The 22129-nt window shown below is 38.3% G+C and overlaps 1 protein-coding gene across 2 annotated transcripts in view; it reads left to right on the forward strand.

Moving 5' to 3' along the window:
* tyw1 (tRNA-yW synthesizing protein 1 homolog (S. cerevisiae)) overlaps positions 1-22129 on the forward strand; it is a 123977-nt gene that overhangs the window by 92999 nt on the left and 8849 nt on the right. For both annotated transcript variants that reach the window (XM_072589559.1, XM_072589558.1), the window contains exons 14-15: positions 11445-11555; positions 14524-14691. In XM_072589559.1, coding sequence (XP_072445660.1) covers positions 11445-11555; positions 14524-14691 — 279 coding nt within the window. The remainder of the gene's footprint in view (positions 1-11444; positions 11556-14523; positions 14692-22129) is intronic.

The raw sequence follows: 22129 nt of genomic DNA on the forward strand, positions 1-22129 counted from the left end.
TTCTCACAAATACTTAATTTCTATGCAACATGGCTTTGGATGAAATTATTATTAATGAAATCAGTGAATTTGAGCCTGTTTTGAAACTTTGAAAATTTTAACATGTTGGAACAATTAACAAATTCCTCCTGAGTATCATGGCATTTATAGTCCCGTTTCTATTGGTTGGTGGTTGGAAGATACTCCTCAAGCAAAGTCATTTCGTTCATTTTTTTTTCCTGGCTAGATAATCTGTTTACCCTACCACAAGTTGTTGTTTGGGTAGTAAGTTAAAACCTTTTGTCAATCATTCCGTCAAGACCTATAAGGATAATACCAGAGATGAGTGTGTATATTAGGAAAGAATGTACAGGCTGCGTCTCTTTTTCCCTTTAAGAAATAAGACGATTGAGGTTTGACCTAATAGAATATTAAAAATTACAAAATTTTGAGAGAATTAAGAGGAAATGTTTGCACACTTTGGGAAGAGCAGAAAAGGAAGCCATCAGTTTGTGGTAAGTCACCAAGAAATCCATTGGAGGATTCAGAAGCAATTTTGTTTTAATCAGAGTCTTGAGTATGTGAAGCTTGCTGCCACAGGGACTGGTTGAAGTGGTTAGTATAGATGAGGAAGAAAAAACTTGATAAGCATATGAGGGAGCTGCGACAGGAGGGCTACAATGGTAGATTTTGTTAAAGAAAGACAAGGACATAAATGTCGTCAGAGACTGATTGGATTAATAGCCTGCTTCTCTTCCTTTTATCCTCTGTAAGTTCATTTGTCTTCCATTCATTTTGTGAGAAACTATTTTTCTGGTGTTGTCAGGTGTAACTTGGATGTGTTTACTAGTACTGCCTACATAAGATCCTGGGCTTCACGTGGAGTAGTAGCATTACTAATGGGCTAATTAACTACAGACGATTTGTCAAAGGTTGCCTGTAGAATTTTAAGACAGACAACTGATACTGGAGGGCAGATTGTTCATCCCTGGACTTGATGCCCTGCAAAAATGGTAGGAGAGGATTTACCATCAGCCTGGAGAAGATGACGGGGGAAGCCAAAGAAGATGTAGCAAAGTACAATTAAGGAAGAACTACAAGATTGGCATATCACTTGGAAGCAAAACAAATTGTGACTACCAAAGGCCAGTGGCAGAATCTCCCAACCCATTGTCCTGCATGGGGCATATGAACCAAGTCTAAGTCCAGTATTCTAGTCCATATTCAACCAACCTACTCTTGCTGCAACAGTTCCTTTAATACTGTCAACTTTATGGCTGTAAAGTATTGCAGAGAAGGATGTCATAAAGTTGAGACAGGCTTGAAAATGAGTAGAATTTTGAATGCAATGTGATGGAGAACAGGGTACATTAACTATATGAAGGTCACTTAATGTGGAATAGAATAGATAAAGTACTATGAATATGACGTATTTGGAGTGGAGGGGTGGGTAGGGAGTTCTTATAGAAAATTGAGAAAGTTGGACCTAAAGTTATCAATGGAATGTCTAATGGAATATTCTGGCCACTGAGAAATTTACAACCGTTTAATATAGAAATTTCAGCTGTGAGTTATAACATAACTGAAAAGCCCATATGTAAAAAGGCTTTTTGTTTAGCTAATTTGATTAGCTGCAAGGAAAAATAAAAGCCTATCTCAGCTCTTGCCAAGATTTTCAGTCTTTTGAATGAGTGATGTAGTCATCATAACTGAGTATTGATTGTTCCATTTTGAACTTAAGACATGTACTGAACGTATGTAACTTAGAAACAGATTTCACTGTAAGAGGAGATTGTTTAACTCTTGCTTTCACTGAATTTAGATATTCTCTGTTATGAACCAAACCAGGCCCCCTCAAAACATTTCAAGAAGGTAGCCCACACCCTAACTTTGCTCATTGTTTTAAGCAGGTCCAAAGTGGATATTTTAGGAGTGTTGCAGCTGGTCAAAACCTCTCAGGTTTTAAAGAAAGCACCGTTCATTCATGGAGTACCGACTGAAGCACAAACGAGAGAGAACAGAACACAGAATAACTTAACCTACTGAAAACCCAATCGACTCTATCACAACTTAATTATGCTGTTCCAAATATTTGCAACATTCCTATAAATGCTCCCTTGGCACAAAAAGTAAAATCAAACACAGATTTTTACTGGAGAGATGTCAGAGAGAGAGAGAGAGAATATCAGCATGGAGCTGTTTCCTTTACCAGCAGCTTCAAAAATTGACTGTTTGCTAAAACCAAACCAAATGTGAGAAAAGCTGAGCTGGGAAAACTGGCCACTCCTATTTCATTGTGCAATTGTTTCTTTTTAAATACTTGAAAGCCTTTGCCTGAGGAAGTATGTATTCAAATTGGCCCTAAAAACCCATCCAAACCAAGCACATCGGCACTTCTGCGTTTACGACCCCTGTAAACAAAAAGACCAAAGGCAACCTAACCTTGTTAAAGTAACAGCATCACCACAATTCTCTATACAGATTTAATTTTCCTAATTTTCTGAGTTCTGCCCCAAAACGTTATTTCTGTTTCCTTTGAAGTAATCATCCTGTCACCTTTTTGTAGACTCTGAAACATCAGTGATAAATTTCACAAAGGATTTCAAATTCCAGAAACTGGTTTTATTTTATAAATTTCCCTTTTCTGTACCAATGTGCATTTATCACATCATGGCCTATTTATTTTGATTAGCCTAATGAACATTAACAGTATATAAATATTATTTAAAGAGCACGCAAAGTTGAAACTGTTCATCTTACATATGTTTGGACTTGGATGCAAGAAATAAAATTTGAAGAAGACACTAATTTATACAGCAGGAGAATAGGGTGTTGATGGGTTAGGACATTCTTGCTATTAAGATGCAGCCAAGCAGTTAACTGTCAAAGCAGAAAATGCTGGAGAAATTGAGTGGGTCTGGTGACATTTGTGCAGAGACAAACATGTAAAGGGTGTAGGTTTGCTCGCTGAGCTGTAGGTTTGATATCCAGACGTTTCATTACCTGGCTAGGTAACATCATCAGTGGCGACCTCCAAGCAAAGCAAAGCTGTTGTCTCCTGATTTCTATTTATGTTAGTCCTGGATGGGGTTCCTGGGGTTTGTGGTGATGTCATTTCCTGTTCATTTTTTTTAGATTAGATTACTCAGTGTGGAAACAGGCCCTTCGGCCCAACAAGTCCATACTGACCCAGCGAAGCAAAACCCACCCAGACCCATTCCCCTAACGCTATGGGCAATTTAGCATGGCCAATTCACCTAACCTGCACATTTTTGGATTGTGGGAGGAAACCGGAGCACCCGGAGGAAACCCACGCAGACACTGGGAGAATGTGCAAACTCCACACAGTCTCCTGAGGTGGGAATTGAACCTGGATCTCTGGCACTGTGAGGCAGCAGCGCTAATCACTGTGCCACTGTGCTGCCCACGGAGTTCCTGTGGTTTGTGATGATGTGATTTCCTGTTCGTTTTCTGAGGGATTGATAGATGGTATCTAGATCTATGTGTTTGTTTATGGCACAATTCGACTGGGATAACATCTATCCTGGGACAGGCTAAACAAAGACATGCCAGAGAATTCCTAGAGGCCTGGCAATCCAACCACAACGCCATAAACAAACACATAGATCTAGATACCATCTATCAATCCCTCAGAAAACGAACAGGAAATGACATCACCACAAACCCCAGGAACTCCATCCAGGGCAAACATATAAATAGAAAGCAGGAGACAACAGCTTTGCTTCATTTGGAGATCGCCACTGATGATGTTACCTAGCCAGGTAATGAAACGTCTGGATATCAAACCTACAGCTCAGCGAGCAAACCTACACCCTAAATCTCAACCTGAGCTACAAACCTTGCACAAACATATAAAGTTTCAAGTTTGACACGACTTGTCGAGAACTATGTTGCAGACCTGAAGAGGAGTCATATCAGACTCAAAATGTTAGCTCTGGTACTATCTCTGCAGATGCTGAATTTCACAAGAGCTTTTTGTTTTTATTACAAGTTTCAAGCATCCAAGATTTTTTTGCTTTTAGTTAACTGTCACTCTTCGTTCTCAGACCAGGTACATTAACTGTGCTGGCATGTTAACTCTGCTCGGTCAGGGGGTTGAGATGGGGATGCATAAGAGATTGGCATTTTACCAATGAAAAAATTGAAATGCATGTAAAAATTCTATTTGTCTACATAGAACAAAGTCCTAGATATAAATATATGTAGGTTTCTACCATTTTACTGTGAACCTGATGTTATTAAATTGATACAATCTTAGCACATTTGGATTATTTAATAAATGTTGCATAACAGCAAAATAACATCTGATGTGTTCCGATGCCCTACAAACATGATCAGTATGTTGCCTGCTGTAAATGGTCAAAGTGGCATGTTCTTTGATCTGCTCTGCCAGACATTGGGACATACATTCTACGTAAGTTGCATCACACTGTCACTAAAACTCTTTGTATATTAATCATTTGTGTAGTCAGCAAAATGCCAATCAACAACATGTTCTCATGTTGTATTAGATGCTGTCTGTTTTTCGAGTCTGCCTTATGTTCTAGTCCTAATGTGCGCTAGATGAAAAACGTTACTTTTTTTTTCTTTTTGACATTGTGTTTTGAACTGTCAAGTAATTATTTATTTAGTTTTACCTTGTTTATTCTTTTAACATTTTAAACATCCTGAAGTCCCACTTTAACTTCAGTTCCCAGGAAACTAGCTCTAATCTCCTCTGCCTATGCTTTTTAACACATTTTATTGGAAATGTGGATCTCTAATTGTGCACGTCATTCTATTAAACTTTAGATTCTCTCCATCATTATGAAGGTTTATAATATATTTTGGAAATTGAATTCTAAAGTGGATGAAAAATGGACTTTAGTTTTTAGCCCTGTAAATATTACTTTTTAAGAAAATGTCAGTGTTATTTGGAAGCATGAACTAAAGGCAATCTTTCCATGAAGACTTAAGCTAATTTCTTGATCAACAACCTGAGTTGTCTGAATGTTTACAAATTTAAGTTTGATGAAATAGTCAAAGGCCACTTAGTAAGCTGTGTTTAGAAGAGAAGTGAAGCCCACAGAGTGGTAGCATTTTGTTTTGTCCAGTCTGTGAGAAATAAGTGAATATTTCTCAAAGTCTGCTGAAGCTGTTTGCATCAACTGGTGACTTTGGAATTCAACGAAATATGTATTCTACTTGCCTGTGAACAAATCATTGTTCAAGGGTTCCATAATTGCCTTTGAAGTGGCTTATTGAACTGGCAAATTACAGTTGTTATTTCCTTGGTTTAATTTTTCCCTTAACTCTGCTTGTCTGTCTGAGAGAGTGGGGATTATGAATCAAAAGATTGGGCTTTAGATTGTAGAAAATAATTATGTTCCTTGTATTTATCTGTGTTCTACTAAAGTCATATCAATAATACATTGTTAATTTTGGTGTAAATTACAAACTTGATGTCAAGGTCTGTTATTCATAAAGACTGGTTAGGAACAATTGGCCCATTAAATGTTTTAATTTTGTTACATTGTGAATGCACTGAGAGTGGGGTTAGTTTAGCTTGCTATCCCTGTATCGTAACAAAAAAGAAATTTTAAAGTAAAGATATGAGTAATATCTAATAAGTGGAGTAAGGGTTGTTAGCAAAAAGGGGGTATTTGTTTTTACTGTTTATGTTAAGATCTTTTGAAATTGTCCAATATAGCTTAATTATTTTACTTTTGTGTCATACATTTATGTTTTTGTTAAAAGTACGTTAGCTGTTTCATGAGGTGAGATTCAGTGACTGATCTACCATCGTAACCAATTTGCAAAAGTAAAACTGATAATCTATTGAGACAGACTTCAGTCTGGGATCTGAATTGTTCTGTATTACAACAAGATAACAAACACCACTTTTAGTTGCATTTACATTTTGGGGTAAGCAATTGGTAAAAAGAGGTTAAATCCCAGCTTAGGGCCAAAGTAAGCATGAACATTTTCCACAGAACCAGCAAGTGTACCTGGGTATAAATAGAGTCCCTTCGTTGGACTGTCTGCCTCCTCTCCTACCCAACAATGTCAGATTCAAGCTACCACACAGAGTTCATGACATTCAAGTCTTCCCTGACAAAGTGTACCTGCCTTATCCACAATGAGGTCCACCAATTCACCTCGTTTTCCCCTCTATTGAGATGAAATGCAGTTGTACCCCATTTCCCCTGCCCGCCACTGAGAGTTTCAGCTCTCTTCCACCATTGTGGGATCTGATCTCCTTCTTGCTCATTACCAGTTCCAACCTTGGCCTTCACTAGCACACCCACACACTGAAGTAATTTTTGAAACCACTGGATGGCCTCAATTCTAATATGAGCTTCAGCCCCTTGTTTCATTTTAGGATCCAATACCCACCTCTGATCTTTATCTCAAGTTTTACTACATGTAAATCCTACGACTAGGTCTAATTCAAAACTCCCATCATCTCCAATTTGGAGTTCTTTTCCCAGATGTCACATACCTCTTTTTGTGTGCAATTCTAACATGAGCTGTTAGTTCTTGCATTCCCTTCTCTGGAATATAATTCCCCCCAAATCCATCTTTCCCCTACCAACTGACTTTGTGAATATACCAAAATTTTAGACTTGTCTCTTTTCTTTTCCTTTTATGCTTGTTGCTTCTGTAACATTATCTGTAGGAATGGGAATGTTTCCATTTTTGTTCTGACAGTACTGAGCTCTATCTTCTCAGCACAACCTTTGACAAGCTGTCTAACAGCTTGTCCAACATTAAATTATGGATAAATCAGATCCTTTTTCAACACAATATCAGTAAGGCAGAAGCCATCCCATCTGGTTGTTGCCAGTAGCTCTGTGCTTTAGTTCCTGATTCAATCTCACTCACTGACGGCTATAAATCTAACTGCAAACATGAAAGTACTAATTCTTTGAGTTTATGTCCTATCTGCCACCTAGAACATCTGTTTGTACGACTGCAGCATCCCTTTTTTTGTACTTAATATCATCACCTGTAAAAACCTTCATCCATACTTGTATTGCCAAAGTATAATTTTTATTTTCCAAAGTTCATCCAACTGTCTCTTAAGCAATTCCCCAACACAAAACACATTCAAAGCTCTGTTCGTATTTTATCCCAAATTAAAACTGCAAAACTCAAATTGTTTGGTATCGGGGGAAAACTGTGGTGGTTGGAGTTATACCTGACATACAGGAAGATGCTCATGGTTGTTGGAGGTCAGTCAGCTCAGCTCCAGGACATCTCTACAGGAGTTCCTCACATTGGTGTCCTGGGTCCAGCTATCTTCAGCTAATTCAGCATAAGGTCAGAAGTGGGGAAGTTTGCCACCAATTGCACATGTTCACCATTTTTGACTTGTAAGATACTGAAGCAGTCCAGGTTCAAATGCAGCAAGATCTGGACAATTTCCAGGCTTGGTCTGACAAGTAGCAAATAACATTTGCGCCCCACACATGCCAAGCTATCACCATCACCAATAAGAGACAATCTAACCACAGCCCCATGACATTCAGTGGTGTTACCATCAGGCAATCCCTCAAGCAACATCCTAGTGGTTATTATTGACTGGAAACTCAACTGGACTCACCACATAAACACAGTGGCTATAAGCGCAGGTCAAACGCTAGGAATACTGCGGCGAGTAGCTCATCTCATGAATCCCCAAAGCCAGTTCATCATCTACAAGGCACAAGTCAGGAGTGTTATGGAATACTCCTCACTTGCCTGGATCAATGCAGCCCCAAAAAGCCTAAAAGCTTGACATCATCCAGAACAAAGCAGCCCGCTTGATTGGCACCACATCCTCAAGCGTCCACACCCTCCAACACCAATGCTCAATAGCAGCAGTGTGTACTATGTACAAGATACACTGCACAAATTCGCCAAAGATTCTCAGACAGCACCTTCCAAACCCACAAACTTCCATCTAAAAGGACAAGGACAGCAGATAATTGGGAACACCATCACCTCAAATCCCCCTACAAGCTACTCATCATCCTGACTTGGAAGTATATTGCTGTTCCTTCACTACCACTGGGTCAAGCTCTTGGAATTCCCTCCTTAATGATATTGTGTGTCAACCCACAACAGGTAGACTGCAGCAGTTTGAGAAAGTAGCTCACCACCACCACCTCAAGGGCAACAAGGGGAATGCAATAAATGCTGGCCCAGCCAGCGACACCCACATCCCACAAATGAATCTTAAAAATCCCATTAACTGACAAAATTTTGAGTGACAATCTCCAAACACTTCATTTACAAAAACACTTTCACAATGTCTAACCTTTGGCCATTCATTTGACACATTTGCTGGTTTGCTCAACTGCACCTTCACCTCTACTTTGATGCCCTAGTTCCCAATAAGGGCGTACATAAGATGAAGAGATAGGGACATGAGGCAACTATATGACCCAGCAGCCTGCTGCATCATTCAGTATGACAATCACTTATCTTGGGCTTCAACTCCAGTTTCAAGGCTGCTCTCCCATTCACGGATTGCTTGAGCAGCTAAAAAAAAATCAGAAAATCATTGCGTTAAATATAATCAACAATTGGAAATTCACAATCCTCTGGGTCGGAAATTCTAAAGATCACAATTTTTCAAAACAAAATTCTGCTCTTCTCTGGACCAGCATTTATTGCACGTCCCTTGTTGCCCTTGTGGTGGTGGTGGTGAGCTACTTTCTCAAACTGCTGCAGTCTACCTGTTGTGGGTTGACACATAATATCATTAGGGAGGGAATTCCAAGAATTTGACCCAGTAGCAGTGAAGGAACAGCGATATATTTCCAAGTCAGGATGATGAGTGGCTTGTAGGGGGATTTGAAGGTGGTGGGGTTCCCAATTATCCGCTGTCCTTGTCCTTTTAGATGGAAGTTTGTGGGTTTGAAAGGTGCTGTCTGATCAAACTCTTAATCCTGAGACTGTGCCCTCTGTTCTAGGTTCCCTCACCAGCAGAAGTAGCCTTTGTGTCAAGCTCTTCCGAATCCTGTACGTTTTTGAGATTGCACCTCATTCTTCTAAATCCTGGGGAATATGGGTTCTGTTTACTCCACTTCTCACCTTAGGACACCAGTGTGGTCCGAGGGACCAAAGTGGTGAACCTTCCACAGTGTAGGGATTCAGTGAATCCCCTATCCAGTACTGCCTCCAACATAAATACGTCCTTCATTATGGAGACCCAAACTACACAGCTTGCTCTCTCTGACCTGATCATTTTCTGATGTCTTTGTCATCTCTAGTTCCTCAGGTCCAAGTGGTACAAACTTACAAGGATCTGGCAGAAAACTCGTTTAGCTATCCACTGCCAAATCTGCTTGAGCTACAAAGCATTCTTGAAGCCGGTTCTCGTCTACTAGAACTGCTTGCTGTCCTAGAAATGCAAAAGGGATCCCATTATCTTCTCTTTTCTGCCTTGTTAAATCTCTTTTCTATATTTCCTTTATTTTCATCTCTAACAATATCTGAGGAGCTTCTTTGTCACCAAGGTACTTTGCAGCCCTAACTTTTGTCTCACTGGAATAGTGCATTGGAAATGAAGTGTTACAAGATTTTGCGGAAGTACACAATATTTCCTAATGTACTTATATTTTAAACCCATGTTGACAGACAGCATGGTCAGATTTCTGTACTTAATTAGAATGACTATTTATTACAAATAAATAGATTCCAACTACAGGTAAACTATTGACATGTAACTCTAATTAATTTCCCCTTTCAATACAGGCAGACACATAAAGAACGTGGATGGTATGTTTGGAGGGGAAAAACATGGCAATTTAAAGGTACATGTGATGATACTTGCTGATCTCCCCTCTTTTGGGTACTTTCATTTGCTTGCAGGAGGAACAGAATGACAGTTTCACACTTCTAAAGTTACTGACTTATTGATTGAATGCAACAACTTACAGCAACTGGTGAGAGAAAATAAAACTGACTTTTTTTCAGGTTTGGGGTGAGGTTTGTTGCAGAGGAACTGACTAAGCTCTCTCACTACAAGCTGTTCAGCCATCTGGGAGCCAGTTGCACACTTGGAAGTTAGAAGGTCTTTGTCATCGACAACTGGCCACCATTTCACAGATAACCTGCTATTTGCCACTGGCCAAATTTAATTTAGTATGTAACCCAGCTTGTTTGCATCTAAACCTTGGCTGCTGCTCGAACAAACAACAGTGTACATAGAATTACAGTGAGTGGGGAGTAACTTGATTTTAAAAAGTACAGCAATCCTTTCCTTTCGTCCAGGTAAGTGGAGAGTATTCTATCAGAAAGTGAGGACTGCAGATGCTGGAGATCAGAGCTGAAAATGTGTTGCTGGAAAAGCGCAGCAGGTCAGGCAGCATCCAAGGAGCAGGAGAATCGACGTTTTGGGCATGAGCCCTTCTTCAGGAATGGCTCATGCCCGAAACGTCGATTCTCCTGCTCCTTGGCTGCTGCCTGACCTGCTGCGCTTTTCCAGCAACACATTTTCAGCAGTATTCTATCAGACCCCATTATGTGTCTTGTAGATGGTGGACATGCTTAGTGGGGGGTCAGGGGGTGAGTAACTCACAGCAAGGTTCCTAATCTCTTATCTGCTCTTGCAGCTGCAGTTGTTAAATGCCTAGACTGGTTTAGTTTCTGGTAAATGGTAGCAAAAGCCTTTATTTACTTAATACGAGCTGTTGCACCAAACCCTACCATCTTCTTACCTTCATCTATTTCTTTTGTCGTTTTTCAGCAACGCTTACCATTTGAAAAGTTCTTTAAATATCAATTATTTTAATATTCCAATTTTTTTTTCCTTTATTGTCTGAAGGACTGTTAGTCTGAACTTTGTATATCTTGAATTTTCTAATTTATTACTGTTTTGGTACTTTTGAAGATGTGTAATGCTGGACTTGTAATTTCTTTATTTTCTAATTATTTTTTCCTATGAACTTGTACTTTGGAATCTGTACTAGGTATCTTTGTCCATAAGATGGGGGCATAAGCAGTAATTTGTAAATTTTTAACTGTACTCATGTGCCAAAGCTAATTCTAATAAAGGTAATTCATATAGTTGCCTGTGATTATTGCTGTTTCTGCAGTTGTTAATTCATAAGTATCAGCTGTTGGATGAGTGTGATCAACTCTTAAGTCAATACTAATATTTTGTTTGAATTGTCGACACAGATGTAAGCTTCCTCCAGTAAAGCTTGTATGCTGGTATCTTATAAGCTGAGGAGTTCTGTCTTAGAGAATTGGAGTCAGAACAAATTGGTTATTACACTGCATCAGTTCAATGTATCCATTGATGAATCTTTTACCAAGGTCTGCATTAAAGCTGAGGTGCAGATTCAGTTAATGTTGTGGAGCATGACAATAACCGATTTTCTTTCTTGAAATATAGAGTAAAGATATTTTTGTCAAAAGAAGCTGGTAGATACATTATACCTTAAATTGTGCTTCTCTTCTTATCTTTGCAGAAACAACGCACTGTATATAGACTAACTCTGGTAAAAGCCTGGAATGTGGATGAACTTCGATCTTATGCTGACCTGATTGAGATTGGGAAGCCTGACTTCATTGAAGTTAAAGTAAGCCAGAGTATTAGTATGTTGTAGAAAAGTGCTATCATATGCTGTTGTTCCTTGTATGTCATATATTTAAATTACAAAATTGGAAAGGCATATTTATGCTCTTGGAAAAAAATAGCTTCTTCCCCAATCGTTTCTCAGCATCAGGTTTAATATAATGGTTCTAGTAATATGTTCCATCCAAGTACAGAGGAATGTCTTCTCACTGCTCCAGCTTCTGTTTAAGGGTTCATTTCCAGTTCGGAAAGAAATGCTACCAAGCATAAGTTTTCTTATTTTAACTCAAATACATGTTTAAAAAGCCACAATATTTAAAAGACAAAAAAAGCACAAAATAGGAATATGATTCACAAATGGCAAATGCTACAAATGTTCAGAGATCAGCAAATGTTTTCTTAATTCAATTCTTATCTCATATTGTGCTGACAACAGTTCTTTTGTTATAAAGCCATGTGTTTCTGCCTTTGCATTAGTAATGCTCTGGGAAATGAATTAATTCTTTGTGATTTATTTAAAATAATACGTGTTTACAGAGTTTGCAGTTAATATTGTCTAGACATTGTCCCTCTGCATGCAAGCCAATTTGTCATTTTCATTTTACTTGTCATGGTATGTAAATTCATTAAATGTAGGATAATAGAAAAATTTGAAGGCTTCCAAGTCAATACTCTCAATGAAGTTGTTTTTTATTCATTCATGCGACTTGGGCATCACTGATGGAGGTAGACACCACCACATGCAAGTTGCCCTCTTAGTCACTCACTGTCTGGACTTGTGTCTCTGAGTCACCAATCCTGGAATTCTTTCTCTAAGGGAATTGTGAGTCTACCTACATCAAATAGACTACAGGGATTCAAGAAGGCAGCTCACCCCCACCTTGTCAAGGGCAACTAGCGATGGGAAACAAATGCCAGTTCAGCCAGCGATGCCCAAGTCCCATGAATGAATAAAAAGTTCTAATGATAAAATATCCTGATTAAGCATTGCCATCTGCAGTTTGAAGAACAGTCCTGATAAATTATTTGTATACGTTGTGTAGAATTTTGTAGAACAGAGAGCTTAGAAATAAGCTAGTCTTTTTTGATGTTCAAGTTCCACCAAGGGCTTCTCCCATTTCCTCTGTCAAATCTTAGTCTTTCAATATATCTTTCTATTCCCTTTTCAGTCAAGTACTCATCAAGCTTCCTTTCAAAGCATCTAAACCAGTCACCTAATTTATTTCCTGTGGTAGCGAGTTCCACATTCTAACTGCTCAGTGAAGGCATTTCTCTTTTCATTACTGGATTTATTTATATGTTATTCATTACGTTTCTTAAAATTGCAGTGAGCAGTTCTCATTCAGGCTGTCCATGATGTTATCTTGGCAAGTTTGTCACTATGAAAATTTCTCCTATAACTATATTTTCTTTACTGATGCAGGTTTTGAATTCTTAGTGACTTAATGCGCTGCTTTCAGTGCCAAATAAATCAAATTTTACATGTTTCTGTTGAATAATTTGAAAATTTAGATGTATATCAGAATATAAACTTCCCTTGGTAATGTCTACCTCCAGATGCTCGAGGCTGATAGGTTCTTTGTGATTTACTTTTATACAAGTTGTAGCCAACTGAAAATAAGTAATGTCCACAGAGAAGTAATAAAGGCATGTGACACAGGTTTGTTAAACACTTGTAATGTACTTGGATTGAGCTGAAAATCAGATCACAGTATAGCATTTCCATGTGTTCTCTGTCACAAAGAGTGAAAAGAGTTTAAATTATGTTATGGTCACTTTTCTTGTCTTTAGCCCAAGGTAGTGAGGTTGATTGTTTGACTTAATAATTTCCCACCCACATCCATCCCTTACTGAAGTCGGCTGAAGGATGACCCCAGGTGCTGGTTTTTGGATTCTAGTCTTTGAACTGAGCCTTTTCAAAAAAAAACCTTCAATGTGAAGCCAAAGATCAGGTTTGTTATCAGAAGAGTCAAAACTAAGAGGAATTGCTTCACCAGTCTCCCTGTCCATTCACGCACACTCTCACATATGTGCATACACCTGAAAATAAAACAGGCAGGACAGAAGAGGGTTTTCATTACAAATGATAAGTTTGGTAAATCCAGAGGTATTAAAAATCTGTTGACATGACTGACGAGTTCATGGAGGTTAGTGTCCAATAATATTTTCCACAATTAACTGAGCTTTATAGTTTTTCCTTTGTGTGGGTAAAGTTTAGGCTTCTTTAGGCGACAGAGATGGAAGGTCTCAAGCAGACTTCCAACTCGATCTGAAGTCCCTCTGGAACTCAAACAGTAACTGACCTAGAATCCCTGAATTTGAGGAACCTAGTTTCTTATTATGAGAAAACTTCTTTAATGCCAGGATGCAATGATGATAAAGTGTTGACTCTTGATGCTTGTTCATATCCTGATCAGGAAGGCTCATGAACATGCATCCCTTTTGGCTCAACTTTTGATTTCAAAGTTATTATTTAAGGCAAGGAGAAAAATGAATAAAGAAAACTGGATACTTCGCATCTACTTAATCATTTTGAGGCATATTCATGTCTTGATTACTCTACAGCTTGTAGTTTCTGTGCTTAAATTTTGCCTACAGCATTCCCACAAAGACCTTCCTGTGGTTTGTTTCAAGTTCATCTTTGACATTTCTGATCCTTTCCTTCCTTGAAATCATTGTACCTTGGGTTATTAACCAAAACTCTGGGCAAAAGACAGTTTGAACTTGACAGCAAATGTGTTGTAACTACACAGAAGATTTACCAAAGAATCATTTGAATTTTGTTCTTTCAACTCCGCCCTTCTGTCCTGCAGGGACATTCTTGGTGTTTTCTTGTCTCCCCTCCCATCCTTTGGAGAACTGTGGGATAATGTTGAAGCTTAAATTACATATTGGTTTAACTTGATGTCTCTGATGTGCAGTATCAGGTTCACTAAGAAGAATATTGTATTGATAATATTTTCAATTTTTAGGGAGTGACATATTGTGGTGAAAGCTCAGCGAGTAATCTGACTATGGCTAATGTTCCGTGGCATGATGAGGTTGTATATTTTGTCCAGCAGCTGGCTGATCTTCTCATAGATTATGAAATTGCTTGTGAGCATGAGCATTCAAACTGCCTTCTTATAGCACACAAAAAGGTGAGTGACATTTAAATTCCGGTATATAACCTGGAACTGTGCATCATTTGGTTACCTTTAAATCTAAAGTTTTGAGTATAGATGTAAATCTATTTTAAATACTTGTATAATATAAAGTTATACAAAAACTAATAAATTGAGTGATTTTATATGACTATTACATTCTAATGTCCAGCATTTGCTGGGAGCTTTTTCAATTTGTCTTGAGCCTTGATATACAACGTAGTTTGCTAACGTACACTTCTTGAATCAACTTATTGTGCAATGTTGGTTATAATGAAAATTAAAATATTCAGTAATATGTAAGCGTTTGCTGTTATAATAATGTACTGATTTAAATTAATTTTTCCACTGATAATGTGCTAAAGATAGAGCAAAGTTTGGGAGAAAAAGAGACCCGCTGAATCGTAAAACACATAGTATTAGAAAAAAGAAGCCACTTGACTTGCCATAAACAGGTTGAATCTCTGCAAGGGCACCTCAATTAATCTGCTCCCCAACCTTTCACTCATTGTCTGTTATTTTTCATTGCTTCAGAAGCTTATTCAATTCCCTTATAAAAGGTGAAATTAAATCTGCTTCTATCACATTCTCAGGCAAGCTACTTCTCCATTCACTTTTTTTGGTTCTTTTGCTATTTACCTTAAATTGATAATACACTGATGTGACATTATGATCAGTTCAACAGCTAATCAGATTTGTGTTTGAGTTTTTTGGCTTGTAATTTTTGTAAGCAATTAATCCAGTGTAGTTTTTTATTGAATTTTGCACAAATCACATCTAAATAGAACACTTCTACTGTCCTTTCACAAACCCTGTCAGGTTAACTTTGGACAAGGCGAAACAGCTCAGCTGCATTGAATATAATTAGGAATTGATGTTGCAGTAAGTTCAAAATTGCACAAATTAGAGTACAATTTAGATTGCAATTAAAGTGTATTTGAATAATCTATGATGATACTATGGCTTTAAGAGGTTTTTTTTTGAAGGAAGGTTGAGACAGAGGTAAAAAGCAGTCTGTTCAAAGCCAATAAAGTAAACAGCTTGTGAGGCCTTGGGTTTATTTTGAAAAGTTGGAACAATACAAGCAGCTTGAATAGGTGGGGTCAAACTCCCACAGAACCTGATTTTAGTTTTAGCTTTCTGCAGTGGCTGGGGTCTTGAAGCTGGATGAGGAAGCTCTTATTCATCTCTCTATTGTAACTAAAAGTTGGAGTTCTCATCCTGCTACTAGAATTGTATGTGAGACATTCTATTTTATTAAATTTCCTTTGCCAAGAGTATGTTTATGCGATGCTACTATATTGGAACAGTTAAGTAGGAGTAGTTAATATAAGAATTATTTTAGAAAGCATTTCACTAGAGATGCAGTTAAGCCAATTCTTTTAATTTTACTTTCTGTGTTTAACTGTGCTATAAAAATAAAGTGTATTTTGCTTCAAGTTGAGTAGTTTGACCAATCGGATTGCATCTGGAGCATAACATCTTACACTTAACTTTAAAATAAGAAAAGGTTAGGATCTAGGCTATCTTAATATATTTTGAGAGGGTTTGGTCTGGTCCATAACAAATAAAAAATGCAAAAATAATCATTGGAAGTGAGTGTAATATTTTATTTTTGCTTACTTCACAAAAAAAACTGGCTTCATATATTTAAGAGTGGTAACCTGGTACACTTTCACGAATATTTAATACAGTTAAGAATGGGTTCATCACCAAAAGTAAACATTTGTAACAAGTATTAGAGGTAATTAAAAAGTACCATGCAGCATGTTCCTGCCACTGTCAGATTTTCTTTTACGCATATAGATAAAGCCTATAATCATCCCTACTTAGTACAATATCATTATGGTATCAGTTATATTTTAAGTACAACTTATCATGAATTCAAATGTTTCATAATGGTAAGGTAATTTTGAAAATGAACTAATATAAAACACTAAGTGCATTAAACTCCAATCCTGTATCAACTGTGATGTTATTGAATGGTGGAATAGGCTGCAGTGATAGGACGACCTAGTCCAGCTTATGTTTCTTAGTATCTGTTTCTTTATTTTCAAACATATTTAAGAATTCTCATATGTTAATTTAAATAATTTGTATCCCAGATATCAAGAAATGCGCTTATCTGTGCTTGACTTATTATCCATTTGAATTTCTATTTCTGAAATCTGGAGGGGAAAATCAGATATAATTGGGCAGGAAATGGAGCAGAAAATTATTTTCTTTCAAGTTTTTTGACATGGCCACTGAACTATTGCTTAATTTGAAATTTATGAATTGACATCACATATTTGCTTATGTTTTTCTAAACCTTTTGACATCTTACATTTGCAGGAAAATCTCTTGATGTGCCCAAAGAGTCCTCTATTTATCAGTTATTTTCTTGACTTATTTTCTATTTTAAAATTTTTGATTTTATTCCTGCCTTTGTTTGCATGTGGATCTGATTGTGTGAATCCTGAATTTCAGAATGATATGCCTGAAGGCTTCCTGACCCAGTAACTAATGTGTTTACTTATTCACTCAGCATTTAGATTCTGGATTAGTACACTTTTTAATTACAGAAAAGGGTGTGCCACCCCCGTAAACAGATTTGTGGGGATTAATTGAATAATAAAGTCATAGAATAATACAATGCAGATCATGATTCAGTCGAGCCACCCACTTAATTTAACCCTCCCTCAGATTTCTTTTCCATATGCCTTTAAAATCAAACTCAATACATCAACTGCGGCCTACCCAATGATTGGTGTATGTTTAACATTACCTCTTGCCGCATGTAAATGTAATAGAATATTTTGTTTCCTGCACGGTGACTCAGTGCCTAGTACTGCTGCATCACAGTGCCAAGGACCCGGGTTCGATTCCACCCTCGGGTGTCTGTGTGGAGTTTGCACATTCTCCCGTGTCTGCGTGGGTTTGCTCTGGGTGTTCTGGTTTTCTCCCACGGTCCAAAGATGTACAGGTTGGGTGGATTGGCCACCCTAAATTGACATAGTCTCCAGGGATGTGTAGGCTACATTGATTAGCCATGGGAAATGCAGGGTTACAGGAATAGGATTATGGGGTGGGTCTGAGTGGGATGCTCTTTGGAGTGTTGGCGTGGACCTGATGGGGCAAATGGCATGCTTTCCTCACTGTGGGGATTCTGTGAACTTTATCTAGAACGCTAACTTATTCAGGCTACATAATATATTGAAAACTCCAAAGTGTTCTATTTATAATCCAGACCGGCGTTATTGTTGTACATTTTCTGTTCCTTCTCCTAAAGGCTTTCAACACTGGTACACCTGTCTGTAACATATGCTGCAGCAATGTGATCCAACAAATCCACAACACTACAAAAGAAGTGTTCTCATTCTCCGTAAGAAAATCAAAGGATTTGCAGCACAAGGGATGGTTAGGCTTTTCATACTCAACAAAAAAAGGATGAATGAAATAGTCAAGATTTCCAACAGTTTGCAGCAACAGCTTCTGTTCAGATGTCAATAGGAATTTTGCATGCAGTTTTCAGAGGTTAGCTTGTAACTAATTTACGTCATAACTAAGGTGCATATTTGGATGTTTGCTGGAGGGTGGGAGTTGAGAATTGTCCATATGTGAAGTTAAAAGGGTAAGGGCAATTGAAGGGGGCAGGAGTTTCAGAACTCAAAATATCTTAAAGTTTTTGGACAGGCTTAATGGGATGTAAATCCTTAGCTCAAAGTGAAGGCAGAAGGAGACTGAAAAATGAAAGGAAATGAAGTCCTGGAGGGCACATAAGCTGTAAACCATTTTACCTGGAAGTGATTATGCCTCCAAATATGGCCTTCAATAACAACTAACGTAAGGTTATTTAAAAGGAGTCAACATGCACAGTGTGTTTTGAAGAACTTATTGATTGAATAGAAAAAGTCAACGCAGTTGGTCTCAATAAAGATTCAGAAGATAGACAGGGTGGTGAAAGAGGCATTTGGCACATATTCCTTCATTGCATAGTCCATTGAGTAGAGGAGTTTTGGGACATTATGTTACAGTTGTACAGCATATTGGTGAGGCCACATTTGAAGTAGATTAGATTAGATTAGATTACATTACGTACAGTGTGGAAACAGGCCCTTCGGCCCAACAAGTCCACACCGCCCCGCCGAAGCGCAACCCACCCACACCCCTACATCTACCCCTTACCTAACACTACGGGCAATTTAGCATGGCCAATTCACCTGACCTGCACATCTTTGGACTGTGGGAGGAAACCGGAGCACCCGGTGGAAACCCACGCAGACACTGGGAGAACGTGCAAACTCCACACAGTCAGTCACTCGAGGCGGGAATTGAACCCGGGTCTCTGGCGCTGTGAGGCAGCAGTGCTGTCTACAGTTCTGGTCATCCTGCCACAGTAAGGATATTATTAAACTGAAAAGGGTATGGAAAAGATTTGCAACGATATTGTTGGGACTGGAGGGTTTGAGTTATGCAGAGACATTGGGGCTACTTTCCCTAGATCATCAAAGGTTGAGGGGTGACCTTATTGAGGTTTACAAAATCATGACTCTGAGAGGGCACATAGATAAGGCAAGTAGCAAATGGCGTTTTCCCAGGGTAGTGGAGTTCAAAACTAGAGGGCATAATTTTAAGTTGAGAGGGGAAAGATTTAAAAGGGACCTGAGGGGCAAAGTTTTCACAAAGAGGATTGTTCCAATGTGGAATGAATTACCAGAGAAAGCGGTAGATGCAGTACGATTAAAACATTTGGACCGGAACATGAATACACGGTGGCACAGTAGTTAGCACTGCTGCCTCTCAGCGCCAGAGACCTGGGTTCAATTCCCACCTTGGCTGACTGTCTGTGTGGAGTTTGCACATTCTCCCCGTGTCTGCGTGGGATTCCTCTGGGTGCTCTGGTTTCCTCCAACAGTCCAAAAGATGTGCAGGTTAGGTGAATTGGCCATGCTAAATTGCCCGTTGTGTTAGGTGTAGGGGAATGGGTCTGGGTGTTTTGCTCTTCGGAGGGTCAGTGTGGACTTGTTGAGCTGAAGGGCCTGTTTCCCCACTGTAAGTAATCTAGAAAAAGAAATGAGCCAAATGCCTGCAAGTAGAACTAGTTTAATTTAGGAAACCTGATCAACATGAATGATTTGGACCGAAGGGTCTGTTACTGGGCTATGTGACTCTATGAATCTAAGCCATTCAACAATACTCAACAGGTGGTTTGTTACAAATGATCAGGTGGAAGGTATAATTTAAACTTTTGCAATGCAGTGTTATTGATTCCATTTAAATCTGATTAGCTTTTTAAACCCATCTGAGAAAATTGAATTCCAAATGTTATGAGAAGGGCATATTCAGAATGCTGATCAGATTACAATTTAGGTAGTGGCAGTGGTGGAGAGGTATTGCATTCCTGGTATCTCGTGCAGCAGAGCTACAGTAAATGGTGAGAAGACAGAATTCAGCTAGTAATGGTAACAGGAAAATAAGATTATGGAATAGGGTAAAGGTTAACTTCAGTATGCAGTGGGAACATGAGTGCTCATCCTGTTGACAACAGTACGTTGAAGTTTATTGTTTCAGTTGTTTTCAGAACTGTTTACAGTGATTGTTATTAAGGAGCGACAGTCTGTTACGAACAGATGTAGCACTCATCAGGTGACCCAGTTAACTGCACCAAAATGGCATTAAGGTACTAATTATGTGTTAGTTTTTAAAATTCCCTTAAATACTTGTTCCTGTTCTTCATAGGTGCACTTTCTGCATAAAAGAAAGCCTTGTGGAAAATGGCAGGGGGTATGAGGTTAGCTGTATGTTTCTTGTTATTTATTTAGATTAGCCTCCCTGGAATTATCTAATGTAATGTACCGTATTCTACAGAGGCTTAAAAGAGGGTTTACAGAAAATTTGCTGAGGGGGTATTAGGGATGAGACACTTCAGTATGAGGAGGGACTGAGGAAACTAGATCTGAGAAGGTTATAAGATGTAAAAGCTGCATTCAGATTTGTGAAGAAATTTAATATCTGAACACTTGGGAAAGCTATTTCCACTAATCAATGCGTCAGCAACCACAGAGCATAAACTTAAAGTCAGCCCGAAAGAAATTACGAAATATTGTTAGTAACTTTAGGAATTGGGACTCAATTTTGGCATCTGACATTAGCCAAACTCATAGTAAAATTCCTTCCCTATATGTTAGTCAGGTACCTTACCCCTTAGCTCATGAAGAGCTATTATTCTGTATAATTCCTACATACAGAATTATGAGAAACACTGAATATTGTACTTGGCTTAAAAACAAACTAATATTTTATATTCTCAGTTGATTTTTTTGATGTTTCTCAAACTCAAACTGACAAATTTTTTTACATACTTAGCCCCTAAATTTGAGCTTGGGTATGTGATGAGACATTAGTATGCACTTGTCAGTTCATGGCATGCGTTGAATGACGCTATCTACAATTTAGGAATATCAAATTTCTATGAATCTAAGTACATCCCTTCACAGTAGTTCATTTACTAATTATTTTAATGCTATATTTAAAGTTCATGAATAATTGTTATGACTGGTTTCTGCACTAAAATTATATTATCAGAGTGTACTGTAGTGCAGAAATCAATCTTCTATTTTACCTGACACAAAACAGCAATGAAAAATTGTGTAAATTGAAAACAGGTGAGAGAAATACCCTGCAAAGCCAGCATAGGTTATGAAGTTAAATGTTTATGAAAAATATTAATGATGGTTACTTTGGATTCCAGTGTAGTGTACAGCAATGACGTCAAGGCAGCAATATCAGATCACTATATTGATGACCTTGTGCATTTTCTGCGAGGAATTGTCCTTCATGTTGGGACCAGATTGATTTGTATTTTCAGATTTGGAGTTGAGCATGCAACAAATGAAATGAGAAATCATGAGTTTAGCAATCAAGTGCCATTTGTATGAGTCTGTTGCTTCTGTCTCCGAAATTGTTTCAAAGTTGAAGTTACATATTCAGTTCTATTCTCACTTTTCCATCTTGTGTCATGTGTTAGATAGTCCATTGCTTCCCGAATGTTTCCCCACTGTGTCTCTATTTTGAGTCTCTATTAAAGGAAAAGTAAATGACAAAATAATTTGAGAAAACTTCAGTCAGCATTAAAAATTGTAATTATTTATTTATCTGTGTGAGATATGGGTATCGCTAGCTGGCCAGCATTTATTGCCCATCCCTAGTTGTCCTTGAGAAGGTGGTGGTGAGCTGCCACCTTGAACTGCTGCAGTCCACCTGGTATGGGTTGGCCCACAATGGCATTAGGGATGAAATTCCAGCATTTTCATCCAGCGACAATGAAGGAACGACAATAAATTTCCAAGTCAGGATGGCGAGTGGCTTGGAGAAGAACTTGAAGCTGGCGCTGTTCCAATATATCTGCTGCCCTTGTCCTTCTAGATCCAAGTTCGTGGGTTGGAAGGTGTTG

This window comes from Chiloscyllium punctatum, chromosome 19, assembly GCF_047496795.1.
Source record: "Chiloscyllium punctatum isolate Juve2018m chromosome 19, sChiPun1.3, whole genome shotgun sequence".
Classification (NCBI taxonomy): Eukaryota; Metazoa; Chordata; class Chondrichthyes; order Orectolobiformes; family Hemiscylliidae; genus Chiloscyllium; species Chiloscyllium punctatum.